Below are 15334 nucleotides of genomic sequence, written 5' to 3'. Positions count from 1 at the left end.
CATCCATAGTACCTGTCCAAATTATTTGGTGACTTTGCATTTCTGCACTTAATAAATCAGCCATCCATCCTTGACCAAATTATTTTTACTCATTTCCCCATTTCTAAATCCCCATCACTACTACAAGACCTCACCTGGCCACATATTGCTGTTTTTGTAAGTACATTTTAGTTTCATAATGTGTACAAATACATCACAGCTACCAACATTTTAATGAAATACCAAATCAAAATGAATAAAATTTATACAACTGCTATGCCAACCTATATCTTGATGCATCCCATGTCTTCTTAGTTTTGACAGAGCAAAAACTCTGAGAAAAAGTTGAGATTCTGTGATACTTTATCCAGTAATGACAAATTGACAAGCACATGCTCATGTTGCATAGCTAGAATTGTTTACAGAAATATTGTAAAATATTGTAAAAAATGAGTAATTATTTTACTAATCTAGTGCTTGTCGCAATGGAACATTTTTAAATTTGTTGAATCGCTTGTGAGGGCCGAACTGTAATTGTACTGAGTAGGTTAAATCCCACATATCCCTTGCTGTAATTAGAAGCAAAATGGTTTTTAGCTGGTTTTGCTCACCCGAATTACAGCCTATGGACGTTGGTTTATGACCAGAACACTGGGCTACTATTGCTTTTTGAACTTCCACGTAATCCAAATTAATTCTCCCATTTGGGATTGCAGTGCATTTACAAAAACAAAAACGCTTTTGAACACTGAAAGTATTTCTAGAGTGTTGGTAACTAATTTCCCGTAACTTAAATAATTCAATTTTTGATAACTCAAAAGCATTTATGTTAGAAGTACTTCTTTATAAGTCACTGCAACCCCAAACGAGGAGTGGAGTAGAGTTTGATACCTTTATAAAAGTATTTTTATGTACATGGTACTGAAAATTACCAAACTACTGATTGATGGAAAATGTAGTGCCAAAAACTACAAGTATTCGTATAATGCATCAGAAGTATTAGATTAACATAAAGGGGTAGAGAACTATGTTATGGATTAAGAACAAAGTTATACAATGCATGGTATAAGAAAAAAGGGGGGGGGGGGGGGAAAGGAAAGAAAGAAGCAAGTTTAACGGTGTGAGTTAGAAAAACCTAATGCAAATGCTTTGTCTGAAGAGCATTCTTGTACTTCACATAAAGAAGGCAAATCTAACCGCTAATCCTAAGTGACATGCAGAAACAGGGCAATATCATAAAATAAACCCCACAAAAGTAAGACACACAACAGGAAAAATCCATCTCAAAGGATATTGTGGCAGCAGATCTACGAAACCAAAGTAACCAACAGAACTGCTACTTCCTTCAAAACGACCAAGTTCTCATCATGAACATAAAAAGGGCAGCAGAATAGACTAAGGGAAAAAGCAAGTAAAGAAGCAGTAAATGCGTATATGCCTGAAAAGGCCCTCAAGAAGACGAAAAGGGCCAAACGGCACCTGCCATGACTGAATGGAAGCAACAATGTAATTCCAGTGACAAACGAACTACCTAAGAGAAGAGATAAAAGCAATAATGCTCAACATTCCGCCATGAAATGACCGAAAAAAGCAAAGAGGAGCAAGAAGAAGAAAAACTTAGCAGTAAAAGTAGAACCGGTTGCTACATATAATTATGATATGCTCAGTAGAAGTTCAAGATACATATCTTTTACACCTCAAAGAAAAGTGTGCACCATCAAGGTGGGGATCATGATTGACCTCAATGTGCATGTTGTGTTTGTAGAGTGGAATTCTGAGTTTCATCTACCCATGTGGTAGAGCTTTAAATCATTCTTACACTTTTGGGTAAACCAGTTCAAAAAGGAGTATAGAAATTGAGAAGCTCAGAATAATCTCCTGACTTCTGGAAATTGATTAGGGAGCCTCGTATTAACATCAAACGTTTAGGTTCTAGCAAAATTTCCATTAGAATAACAAGGAAGAAAATGAAGAAAAACACCAAAACTTCCAGGTTAACATGAATATCGGAATTGACTTCAAGCTGGTTTGACGGTTGGAAATGATTCTCCACAAAAATAGCATGTTCTACACACCCACATTCAGCATTGCTTCTCTCCTGTCTTTTGGAGGACACTAGCTGATTACCAATTGGGAAGACTACTTCTGCATTGAAGCGCATCCCCTCACCTGTCTCCATTATGGACAAAGCCAGATTCATGCTATCTTGATATTCTTCAGAGGATTATCAATATTAGCAGCTTAAATTTGTTGTTGAAGCAGTTTCATCTTTCTTAGCTGCATATTATGGTACAGTAACTGTAGTCAGCAACAGAATCAGTTTTAGAAGTCTTATCCAAATAACAAGAAGTACTGAGTTCCATCAAAAGATCACCATTTTTGGCAGGCCAATTGTCCACCAATATCCCAAACAAAACTGATGATGTGAGAGCACCAAAAGCAGGACCTACTGCAACAAGATGTAAACTTGGTTTTATACTTTCAAACAATGAACTCAGGAAATTCCAATCAAATGAGCAGCCATATCCAAGGCATGCTTTAAAGATATCAAAGCAAATGATGGCTCTTCAGTTAAAAAACAAAAATTTTAAACTATCAGATTATCCTGAGAGAGATCTGCATATTAGAAGGAGAAGGTTCATCAACAATTCATATAAGAAAACAATTTAGGTTTTCTTGAAAGCAGTAAGAAATGGTACTGAAATACCTAAAACCTTAATGTCGATTACAAACAGTAGAGAACCTTGTATTAGAAACTTAACAAGCAGCCACAAAGGAAATCACTGCAAAGTCTGTCCACAATGAATTTCAAATCCCCGGTCTTGAACAACAAAACAATACCAAAAATTAGATACATAATGTCAATTAGATACATAATGTCAATTAAATATCATAAGCAGAAAGTGAACACATAACAAAAAGTACAAAGAGATTAACATAACATTTTGTCATGAGAATTTATCCAATATTGTCACTAGTTCTTCATCTTCCAAAAAAAGAAAAAGGTGCATTAGATATCCTACTGACTGATACTGCATTTCTGACAGTGACAAGAATGCATCTCTAGAATCACATGCTTCACTTAAAAGAGTGCAGAAAGTAATAGCCATGTGTAATGCTGGAAGAAAAGAATAATTAAACACTAATATAAAGGTCCCAAATTCTTGGACTGAACAAATTGTTAACCATATCTCTGAATTTATAATCCAGTAGTCTGAAGTTCTTAATATCTTTCCGCATATCATACATCCTCAGGTAAAACTAAGTAAACCAGTGAAATTTTCCATGAATGAGATTTAAAAGGAATATCTGGACTTTGCAATATTACTGGACATCTACCTGGCATTCATGTATGACCACAGATTATGTTGCCATCAATGAAGAAGATTATGTCAGTATTTGGAGCCTCTTCCCGATTTCTTTTCAATATTCATCTACACACATTTTTCACTAACTCAATAGCCATCAGAGCATTATCATCATGAACAAGCTGCTTATTTTTGTAATACTCTCACTGGGGTAGCCCAACGTAGCTTTCTTGACTAGCGTGTATTCTTCGGAGCAAAATTTGTTCTCAGAAATAGGACATGTGACTTAGAATGGACATCAAGTTTCTTTGAAGGAGAGGTTTGGAGTGACAGAAGACCATTCCCCCTGGCCAAAAATTAAGAAATCAATCTCATAATATAAAACTGACTACATGAGTTCCACCAAACTGAGGGCATCTTGAATAGAATTACCCTGCAATAAGATGTAGACATGCATTACATATTTTCAACTGTTAATTGGCTAAACCACCAACAAAATTGATCACAGGCACAAGTATTTAAGGCACGTGTCAAAGAAATGCAAGCAAATAAGTTTTCAGTCAGCATATATGAAAGATGTTACATTAAAAATATACAACCACAAAGAAGTGGAGATAAACATTCACGAACCCCTAATTCTGCTTTCTGTACTTTGCATTACAAACAAAATGTTTACAGCATCAAATTTCCTTGAGAGACATACTTTTTGAACTTGATATTTTGAAAAAAGTACAGATTTATTAATTAGAAAAAATGGAGAAACCAACCAAATCAAGTCAGAAAACATACTAAGCTGACTAAGGACTTAACTTCAGTAAGAAACAATTGAACATTCATTTAAAGCTCTCAGAACACTTCAAATGAAGAAATGACAACCCAGATTGAATAGCTTTTCCCAAACTACAGCATAGTAATTCGAAGTTCTTATACTTTTCAGATTGTCATACATCCTCAATTAGATGTATTTAATAGGAATATCATTGCACAACAAAGTTAAGAAGATAAGTACTACTTACACTTGAATGAAAGAAAGCAACAATGTCCATACACAATCATGCTGATGATCTCAATTATAAAGAATTGATTACGACTTTGATCTTCCCTGTTGCTTCCCCAATTTTTTTTGCTGACTCTTCTGTACATTGTCCGCTCCACAGCACTTCAATCCTCTGCAGTTTAGGTATGTGCACAAAATCATATGGCACTTTCAAAAGGTCTTTGCAATTCTGTATTACTAGACGTTGAAGCTTAGGGAAGTGATAAGAAAAGGCACTCCATTGGACAATATTTAGAGTATCTAACTTCAAGAATACAAGTTCCCGGAACTCTTGCTCCCCCAAGTGCCATATTTGCCCCTCAAAGGCGCCAGAAAGCAATTTAAGAACCTGGAGGTGTGGTAGTCTCCCAATTACAGAAGTGTAACTCCATGGTAGGTGAAAGTTTGAAAGAGTTAAATTCTTTAATTTAAATGGGAGAATGAATTTGCTGGCATCAAGAGCCCGTCCATAGTAAAATATATTCAGTGACTCCAAATGAGTTAGAAAATTAAATCTTGGAAGCTGATTGCAAATCTTAGAAGAATCCCGTGATTCAAATAACATGCATCTCAGTGTGCAAAGATTTGGGAATCTTTTTAATATCTTTTCAGCATCTTCACCACAAGAAAGAGACGGGCAGGAAAAGCTAACCAGATTCTCTAACTGAAAGTGACCTCCAAGCAGTTCATCATCCCAGTTGAAAGCAACATGTTTATTGACATGGAGATGCCTTAGCCTTTTCATGTGCCAAATAGTAACAGGTAACACAACCTTACCTCGTAATCCCTTCACAACCAAAGTTTCTAGGTTTCGGAGGTTGGCTATTGACTCTGGAATAGAGCGCACATACCCACTAACTGCTAAATATCTCAGTCCAACCAGTAGTCCTATTTCAAAAGGGAATGAAATGCCCATGTTGATGCATTCAAGATCTAACACCCGGAGAAATTTAAAATTGTAGCAAATGAATGAGATGTCATGAGGGCATCTTGGCTCTGAATCAGCAGAAGCAAAGAATATCAAAGAACGGGTGCCCAGGCCAGAAGGTCTTGATTCAACAAAATGATTTCGCTTCAAAAAAATGCTCAAACGATAGGCCTCATATGTTACAGGCTGTAACTGATGGTCAAAATACAAGTCAAAGCCATAAATTGAATCAGGAAAAGAAGCATATGGTTCATCATATGTTGTAACTAACTGTAAAAAGTTCTCTTCTTTGGCTTTCGACAGACACAGATCATGTAATCGATCGTGAAGGCGACAAGCTTTGACATCTCCGTTAGACTTTCTTTTGGAGATTGTCATCAAGCTCCTACTAATCAAATCCTTCAAGTAATCCTGCGCAACATCTTCTAAGTTGTTTGACCGGGTTCCTTGTACAAGCCCTTCAGCAAGCCAAAACTTTATCAACTTGTCAACCGGAATATCTCTGTCTTCAATAAAAACTGCCAAATAGAGAAAGCATGCTTTTAGATATCCCGGTAAGTATCTGTAGCTCAGTTCTAAGATTTTCATGCACCGAGCTTCTAGATCTTCCATTTTATCCAAACTCAAGCTCTCTGCAACTTTTTCCCAGCATTCTTTTCTCTTTTCTGTCCTCTCAAGGAGACCAGCTACTACAACAACTGAAAGTGGTAATCCTTTACATTGTTGAGCAATTTGTTCTCCAACTAGCAACAATTCCTCTGGACAACCTTCACCTTGGAATATCTTCTCCTCTAACAACTTCCAACTTTCATAATCAGAAAATGGGCGTAGAAAATGAGGATCACAATCTGGTTCAATTTGCAAGGCCACATCACTTCGACAACTCATTATCAAAATTCTACTTCCATTGATGCTGTCTGGGAATGAATTTTTCAACTCACTCCAAGCTTCAACATTCCACACATTGTCCATGACTATGAGATACTTATTTTTCATCAAGCACTGACGCAATTTTGACTTCAGCTCTTCCTTACTCAATTGATGAACCTCGTTAGTAAGCCCATGAATGCCACTTAAAATCTCAAGCAGCAATTCTCTTGTGTCATATACTTGTGAAACAGTACACCATGCACGATGGTGGAAGTGATAAATAACATTTTGATTGTTGAACAATTTTCTAGCCATAGTTGTCTTGCCAACGCCAGAAATTCCAACAATAGAAACAACACCTAGCTGTGAGGATCCTCCGGTGAGTCGATCCACAATGAAAGCTTCCTCATCACTGAGATCCACCACCAATTCATTGATTGCTGAAACCTGGGTGGCATTTTGGACTTTGGCATCACTTATTATCTCATGACCTTGTGAGGCCTGCTTATCAAGGACTCTTACTTCATCTAACAGATAATAAAACCAAAAGCAATGTTTCCAATCAGGATCAAGCTCAATCGAGTCAATAACATATTCCAATTTATATGCTACATTTGTAGCATGATCACCAAGATCTTTCAGTTCTGGATGCTCATCAATATCTGAATCTGAAATTCTTGTCAAGAAAGAACTCAATGACTTAAGATGGAGTTGAATCTCTTCAATGTGTTGCTTCACCTGTGCAACTGCCTGGGAATCATATTTTAGCAGCTCCCTGAGGTTGTTGGATAGAAAATCAATGAACCCAAGTTTGTAGGTCTGGGGGAAAGCAGACAACGGAAATTGAGGACCAATCTCCTTAAGCTCTTCCTTGACAAGTTTTACCTTTTCTAATAGCTCATAAAAGGAAAGGATCGGTTTCTTCTTGACCATAACCAAGGAAGCAAAACATGTCAGCCACCTTGCAAATGCTTCAATGTCTGCTAAGATCATGTTCCCATCTTTTCTTCCCTTTACTAGGTCATTTGTCACAATTAGAGTAAAAAAGTTAAGCTGCTGAAGAAGCAACTGAATACGATCTTCTGTACAGTCCACGAAATTTGCTGCACTCTTCTTGGATAATAATTCCATTAAAAAGGACTCTGCCTTGGAAATAACCATATTAAGAAGCAATCGCAGAAGTGAGTTCTTTACTGTAGATTCCGAGATCTTCTTGGCCTCAAATGCCTGACAAAGAGATGCTACCTCCTCAGCAACTCCTTCAATGATTGCCAACCTTCGTTTCCCATATTCTTTCTTCTCATCAGGTAGATCTTCTGAAAATCTTCTCATCTTTTCAAGGATATCCTTTAGCTCGCCAATACGGTGACTTTTGAAAAGAAATGACAATGCAATGTCAGTGGTGTCGCGAAGTAGCTTCTTGAGGAAATGTTCTGCCTTGAGAATAGAAATTTTTGTTAGTAACTCAGAACACGGAGGACAACTAAGTTCAGTTCCTCTGCGTACCGCCTCACAAAGGCAAGCAGCCTCCACAAGCAATGCATTGATTTCTGCCAAAAAACTTCGTACATCCTCGCAAGACTCCCCATCGTCCTCTTCCTCCTCCTTCTCGTCCTCTAGTCCATTGTGGAACAAAAGGAAAATCAGTACCTTGATCTCGGCTTCAAGATTCTTCTGTCGACTACGGCTGCCACCAAGCAGATAGTTGCAAAAATTGCCTCCTATTGGTCCAGGGTGGATTTTATATAGAACTATCAGGGTTTTAGTATGAAACTCCATGAACTTGGGATTAGTAGGATCAATCTCATACAGCACCCCACCCTCCTCCTCTTCCACAAGCTTATTAAGCTCATATACTGCTGAATATTTGCCTGCTCTATAATTAATCCAGTAATCACAAGACTGAATTGCAATGCGACAAATCACAGATGCAACATGAACTAGAAAATCATGAATACCATTTGTTCGATATTCACGCCTGACAACTGCAAGTATGTAATCTTGAAGCGAATCTAGATCTTTGTACAAAGCACCCAATTTTTGGTCAACTTCACTACGATAACGGGCATTCTCATAAATATGGGTGGTGGACTTGATCGACCAAAGATTCGCTCTCACAGCATCAACAAATCTTGTCCAAAACGAATCATCACTGAAAAGAGAAAGAGATTTCACCTGGAATGACTTTGAAAACCGGCACACATATCTGCTGATTTGGGCCATGAAATCCTTGGTTTTCCTCTGGCAGTCACGGACCAATATCGACACGACCAGCTCCGATCGGTCGTGCTTCTCGGCGATATCCTCGGCAATGTTCTGGGCTGCAGCTTCGATTTCGACTTTGAGGGCGAGGGTTGCCCAGTTATTCGGCTGCTGCTGGTGGCAAATGCATTCCCACAGCGTCCTAAGAAACCTCCAATCATTTCTCAGCACGGTGATGTTGCTATGAGTGGGATTTTTCTTGCGCAAATTGTCCAGTAACTCCGTCAAGCGATCAAAATTCCAAGCCATTGATTCCAAATGAATCCTCAAGAAAGACCCACACAAGATTTCTCACTGAAGAATGGTAAACAAACAAGTAGTACAGCAGCAGCTGTTGTAGCTGCTGTTGTAGGAGCTTTCTTTGACTCGAGGACGAGGAAAAGGATACCGTTGAAGCCCACCAGTTTTGGCAAGACTTCATAGCCACGTCAATTTTAAAATTTTAAATAGGAATCTGAGTTATTAATTGGGCTGAGTTTAATATATTGAAAAAAAAAATAGTACGGATTACAGAAATCCTAACATTCTTGTCCCCTAGAGCTGACCCGACAAGGACATTACCAAATCCAGTGACAATTGACTCGGGTTATGGGCTGGAACAGTTGCTGCTTCAACTTTTTGTGAAAGGTTGACTCGAGTCATGGGATGACCTAAGTATTCTAAAGTTTTAAAAATATTATTTACCTTCCTTATTTTTGTTATTTGTGTAACAATAATATTTTCAAAAACTCTAAATTACCCTTTTGCATATTTTACTAAATAAAAATACTCATAAGTCACTTTATTTGCTCCAAAAAGGAAAAAAAAACCACTAACTAAAAAACAAGTTCTAGTAGTATCACCACATCACCAGACTATAATTCATAAAAATATAAATTTGAAAAATAAAAAAGATATTTGTAAAGAAATACATTAGCATTAATTTAATTCTATATGCTCAAAACTGATTTCTTATAAACCTTATTTTTTTTCAATTTCTTTTCAAATCATGGTCCAAGTCTTCAAGTTGTACTAATTATTGTAAAAATCAACTCAAAATAAACAAAGAAATCATATTTCATTCTATCACAATCACAAAAAGGAAAATAAAAAAAATTGATTTACTATTATTTACAAATAAAAAATTAAAAATGAATAAGAGAGGATGTTGGAGAAAAGGGAAAGAGAAAAAAGTAACTTTTATTTCTTTTTTTTAATTTTTTGGACTTTATTTATTTGATATGTGAATTATCTATCAAGTGAGGGGTAGTATAGTCATTTTATAATTACAAGGGGAGGTAAGTAATATTTCAAAATCTTAGGGGTGCTAAGTGATATTAGAAAAAATCTCAACGAAGGTTTTTGATATTATCCCTTTTTTAAGAAAAAAGTTTGGGTGGGTTTGCTTCAAGTCACAATAATGGGTCAGAACATGCCTCTAGTAATAATTGATTTGAGCTATGGGTAGGAACAATCACAGTTGCAATTTTTTGTAAAAGGTTCAAAAAATTAAAGAAAATATATGATTCATTTTTTTATAAAGAAAATATATGACTTTTTTTCTTGGTAAAAAAAAGTTTGGGTGACTTCAATTCCTGTCATCACCATAGAGTAGGGCATGTCTTCAGAACTATAAGTGTCTCGTAGATATTCTTACGGATGATCTACCAAAATAGCTCTCTTATCGATAGTAGGATTCATAGAGATTCATACAAATTGTCCACCAACATAGTTCTTTTATCGACAGCGAAATTCGAACACACAATTTTTTATGAAAAAGTGGCACATTGATAGAGAGATAATTGTGCGCTTTATTCATTGATATTTGGTCTTGATTTTGGCCATTTATTGTTTAGAGTAATGGGTTTCTGCTCATATTTGGTATTTGTATAATTTGCAGGCAACCGGTGTTAAAAGTGACAAAAAGAGACAAAATTTCAGAAGACTAGTCATTCCAGAGCGTACCCACTCCAGACACCGCAGAGTTGCGTGAAAAAGAAGAACCGTGAGACCTGTCCCTGTAAGCTGCCGCAATTCTTGGGAGATGTGCTTGAAGATATGTGGGATTAGGAAATATCTTCAAAGAATACCTTTGGCAACAACTCAAGGAAGAAAATAAGGAAGCTATCCTTTATGGAAACAAACTCTCGATTGGCAAAGAAAGAGGCGGCGGCGAGATTTTAAATAGGACAGCAATAGACTAGGGTCTGGGATCTTTGATCTTTTTTTCCTTTCTTATACGTGAGTTGGAGACTAGCGGTTGTGCCGCTCTTTACTTTTCTTCAATCAGCGAAACTCCATGAAAGCCTTCAATTGCTCCGTGATTATGCGGCAAGTTCGTTTATCTAGTTGAGGAATAATCAAGGCCCGGTGCACAAACAATTGTGAGATCTTTTTTATTATTCTAAATTCGGCGTTTGTGAATATTTAATTATTCTCTGATTTAATAGTCTATTACTGTTTGGATTTATTGGATCAATGTGGCCAGTTGTTCAATTGTCTGAATAGTATACTGTCAATTAGGACAAGGGTGCGTATCACTTGATTGTCTTAAATTAGTGACGAACAGCACAATTTCATTGCCTCGCAAGCAGTCTAATATGGGACGTGGGAATAGTTGATCTAGGTTAAATGAACCCGCATGTGTGTTTGTTAACTAGAATTGGGTCTCTCTAATTTCTAAAGCTGTGATTAGATTAAATCTTTCGAACGTCTCTGAGGTTATCTAATTTACAAGGGGGTAGTTTAAGAGCGTCTCTGCACTACCGTAAAATTAAGGAGAGATTGGGAGTTTGGTGGTTGCAAAATTGCTAGAACCAATTTATTTGCGAACGTGTGGATTAATTCAGGTATCTATGATCAATTGCGTGAACCGGTGCCGAGATTATCTCCTTGACTAGGATGTGTCAATTAAGTGTTTATTACATTCTTTAGTTATTGCACTTCTTGCAATTGTTTAGTTAGTGACCTTACATCTTTAATTTGTTTCTTTTATCTCTCTTCCAAAAATTCTCCAATTGTCTGTGTGTGATAAGTCTACCAGTTCCCTGAGGAGACGACCTTACTCACCGCTATACTCATTCAGTTTTGGTAATAAGTCTAATATAAATTTTATTTTTGATAGTTTGACACCCACCAAATTTTGGCGCCATTGCCGGGGAACTGGTGTTTGAAGTGATTTATTGCATAGGCTTGTTTTGTTTAGTTCGTTCCACCCTTTTTACTAGTTATGACTGCTAATCTTCTGTATTTTGGTGATGGACTGGATTTTATTTCTAGAAGGGGTTATAAGATTCATGCTTTTTCTAATGATCAATTGGCTGTTGCAAATTGTCGAAGTTATTTTGCCTCAGATCATTCAACCGACATATACCCCACATTTCAAGATGACCTGAGTATTCCAATCGACACTTTTGGAGATTTTTCACCTCAATATCAAGTGTGGTATGACCTTTAATCAAAACGGGTATGATCAAGGATGGTGGGACAACTCCAACTTTAATTATAAGTCAGAGCCAATCGATTTTCAACATCAATATCAACAGCAACAGCAATCATCCACGTCAGGTATGTCTTTTGAAGAAATGATTAAATTAATAGCTACTAACACATATCAATTTCAACAGGAGACACAAAAGATGATTAAAGAGATGCAAGATGGAAGGCGTGAATTGGCATCTATAATGAGTAAATTGATTTCTCCAATGTATGAAGAATTGTCCTCACAAACCATCAACAACCTTAAAGAAGATGAAAGTACAATTATCCTGACAAATGACATGGAACTGCAAGAGTCTCAAGAAAAAAAATCTAAATATGCAGTTGAAAAGGAAATTGAGGTACAAGAAATGGAACTCCAATATCAAATTGTCCAAGTGAATAAATCTAGTGAACAATCTCTAAATACGGTGACGTCTCCTCCATTCATTAATCAATATTTTCCTGACTCTTATTCTTTAATTTCTGTTAGTGAGATTGACTTTATTATATTAGAAAATTTTGAATTTCATAACAAGAATAAGTTAAGAGTCACGATAACAAAATATGTCGAACCAACAAGTGCTCGTGATGTAGGAGTGAGTGAAGACTTAAAGTCATTACTTGTTTGTTTGGCACCAATTACAAATCCATGGAAGACCGTACCTCGTGTGCTCAATGATTACTCTCTTTACGAGGGTTATCAGGACTATACAGAGGATGAAATATTGAAACGAGTTACAAGATTTTATCCTCTGTGAATAAACAGGGCATTGTCTAGCAAAAAACGTTAAAGAAAGGCGTTACTTGGGAGGTAACCCAAGAGTTTCAATTTTTAGTCATTTTTATGTTTTTATTTTATATTTTTGTGTTCAAGATCAGGTTGTTTTGGATTCCTATTGACAGAAAATCTTTATTGTAGGTTCTGGGTGTGTTCTGTGATGTTTTATTGGGATTAGAATTTGATGAACAGAAAACTATGGGTTCCAAGGCGTGCCCACGCTTCACAGAAAATTTCATGGGTGCTATTACAAAGAATGGGCAGCCGACTTACGCTTCTTAAGTGTGGTAACGCCTCTCAACCACGGACCGCCGCCGCTACTGCGTGACGCTATATAACCCACGACGATCCGCCACCTCATCCTCCTCCCCTATAGTGCTTTCGTGCACTCGTTTGGCTTTCAGGGAAGCTCCTACTCCTTTCTTTTTGTTTACTGTTTTTCTTTGCTCTATTGAAGACAATGTAGATTTCTGGTACGTGGGAGGAGTAGTTGAAAATTGCTAAAATTTAATGCTATGATGATGATTGCAGTTATTCTACAAATATGAGCAGTGATATTATGTGATTAAATGTCGTATATTCTTAATAATGGAATTGAATGATGAAGTTTGCAAGACTTGGCAATTAATATCCTATTGTGAGCTGTTGAGCCAATGAGCGTTGCATTGATAACTGCTCTATTTTCTTTTATTGAGTGATATCACACATGATTTGATTGTTCTAAAACTTGCTTTGTTATACATGTCAAGATCATATTCCTAAGTTTGATGTATTAAAATGACAAGAGCATTTAGGTTAACCCCTTTTTTTTGGCTTTCTAAAAGACCAACCCTAATCAGATCTCTCCTAGTTGACCATGGTTGAGCCTAAACCTTTTCTTTGTTTGAAAACTCATTTTGTCACCCCTAAACCTCTTGTGTTCAACCCTCTTTGTTTCTATCCTGTGTCAAAGGAATGCCTTGATTTCAGTGCATGATGATTTCGAATCGGGTTGAAAGGAGATGATTGAAGTTAGCTAATGTATCTATATCCCCATGCAGTTGGGCGTATTTGAAAAATAAAGAGAGAGAAAAAGAAAAAAAAAGAGAGAAGGGGGAGAAAGAGAAGAAAAGGAGCACACCAAGAAAGAGAGAAAAAAAACAAAAGAAAAAAAACAAACAAAAAAATAGAAAAAAAAACAAAAGAAAAAAAACAAAAGAGAAAAAATAGTGCATTTGTCTATGTGTGTTCTGTTGAGAAAAATGGGTGAAATCCTTAGTTGTGCTTGCACTTGCTAATTTTTATGGAAAGTTACGGTTAGGCTTTGGAAAGATCAATGGAATGAAGGATGAAATTGGAATTCATGCAGTGGGGACAATGGTGTTTCCTTTGACATAATCAATCTAAATTACTTATTTGATCCAACCCGTGCCTGAGCCCCATTACAACCCGTATCAAGACCCTTTGATTTTTGCATTAAATTTGGTTTCAGTGGTGACAATGTGATATATTAGCAAGCATATGGTAACATCATGTTATTATGTGGTGAGAGTGACCCTTTATGTTTTATGTCGGAGTGGTGAGTAATCATATTCCATTCTATAAGAGAGGGTTAAGTCTTGCAATTTCTGAATTTGATAACATTGTTAGGAGGATAGGATACTTGTGCTCGCATGGGGGACTGCTGCATGTGTGTAGCTGTAATTGTATCCCTGAGCTTTGAGATGTTTGAGGACAAGTATTGTTTTGGTGTGGGGGGATTTGATAGAGAGATAATTGTGCGCTTTATTCATTGATATTTGGTATTGATTTTGGTCATTTATTGTTTAGAGTAATGGGTTTCTGCTCATATTTGGTATTTGTGTTATTTGCAGGCAACCAGTGTTAAAAGTGACAAAAAGAGGTAAAATCCCAGAAGACTAGTCATTCCGGAGCGTGCCCGGGCCAAACACCGCAGAGCTGCATAAAAAAGACGGACCGCGGGACCTGTCCCTAGAAACTGCCGCAATTCTTGGGAGATGTGCTTGAAGTTACGTGGGATTAGGAAATATTTTCAAAGAATACCTTTGGCAACAACTCAAGGAGAAAAATAAGAAGCTATCCTTTATGGAAAGAAACTCTCGATTGGCAAAGAAGGAGGCGGCTACGAGACTTTAAATAGGACAGCAATAAACTAGGGTCTGGAATCTTTGATCTTTTTTTCCTTTCTTATACGTGAGTTGGAGACTAGCAGTTGTGCCGCTCTTTACTTTTCTTCAATTGGCTAAATTCCATGAAAGCCTTCAATTGCTTCATGATTATGCAGCAAGGCTAGTTCTTTTATCTAGTTGAGAAATAATCAAGGCCCAATACACAAAACAATTGTAAGATCTTTTTTATTATTCTAAATTCAGTGTTTGTGAGTATTTAATTATTCTCTGATTTAATAGTCTATTATTGTTTGGATTTATTGGATCAATGTGGCCAGTTGTTCAATTGTCTGAATAGTATACTGCCAATTAGGACAAGAATGCGCATCACTTGATTGTCTTAAATTAGTGACGAACAGCACAATTTTATTGCATCGCAAGCAGTCTAATATGGGACGTGGAAATAGTTGATCTAGTTTAAATGAACCCGCATGTGTTTTTGTTAACTAGAATTGGGTCTCTCTAATTCCTAAAGCTGTGATTAGATTAAATCCTTCGAACGTCTCTGGGGTTATCTAATTTACAAGGGGGTAGTTTAAGAACATC

General features: G+C 36.7%; 1 protein-coding gene and 1 long non-coding RNA gene across 8 annotated transcripts; one reads left to right on the top strand and one right to left on the bottom strand.

Annotated features, from left to right (window-relative positions):
- Positions 1-1596: 1596 nt before the first annotated feature.
- Positions 1597-8816, bottom strand: LOC113736398 (putative late blight resistance protein homolog R1B-17). 6 transcript variants are annotated; one of them, XM_072084657.1, is made up of 5 exons: positions 4304-8816; positions 3319-3633; positions 2687-2800; positions 2354-2428; positions 1597-2256 (listed from the first exon to the last, which is right to left on the bottom strand). In XM_072084657.1, the coding sequence occupies exon 1, from the start codon at positions 8630-8632 to the stop codon at positions 4358-4360; it is 4275 nt and encodes a 1424-aa protein (XP_071940758.1). In that variant the 5' UTR covers positions 8633-8816; the 3' UTR covers positions 1597-2256; positions 2354-2428; positions 2687-2800; positions 3319-3633; positions 4304-4357. The 6 variants fall into 6 exon arrangements, with proteins under 6 accessions (XP_071940758.1, XP_027119143.1, XP_027119141.1 ...); XM_027263342.2 differs by having other exon boundaries at positions 2723-2800; XM_027263340.2 differs by lacking the exon at positions 2687-2800 and having other exon boundaries at positions 3319-3720.
- Positions 8817-10319: 1503 nt separating this feature from the next.
- On the top strand, positions 10320-15004 carry LOC140038955 (uncharacterized). Of its 2 annotated transcripts, XR_011842466.1 has the most exons (3): positions 10320-10746; positions 11716-12653; positions 12762-15004. It is a non-coding gene; the product is annotated as an uncharacterized lncRNA (long non-coding RNA). The 2 variants fall into 2 exon arrangements; XR_011842465.1 differs by having other exon boundaries at positions 10320-12653.
- The last annotated feature ends 330 nt before the right edge of the window (positions 15005-15334 follow it).

The sequence above is a fragment of the Coffea arabica genome, chromosome 3e, assembly GCF_036785885.1.
Source record: "Coffea arabica cultivar ET-39 chromosome 3e, Coffea Arabica ET-39 HiFi, whole genome shotgun sequence".
NCBI lineage: Eukaryota > Viridiplantae > Streptophyta > Magnoliopsida > Gentianales > Rubiaceae > Coffea > Coffea arabica.
Note: the sequence above shows the minus strand (reverse complement) of the source record. Positions and strands in the feature narration are given on the sequence as shown.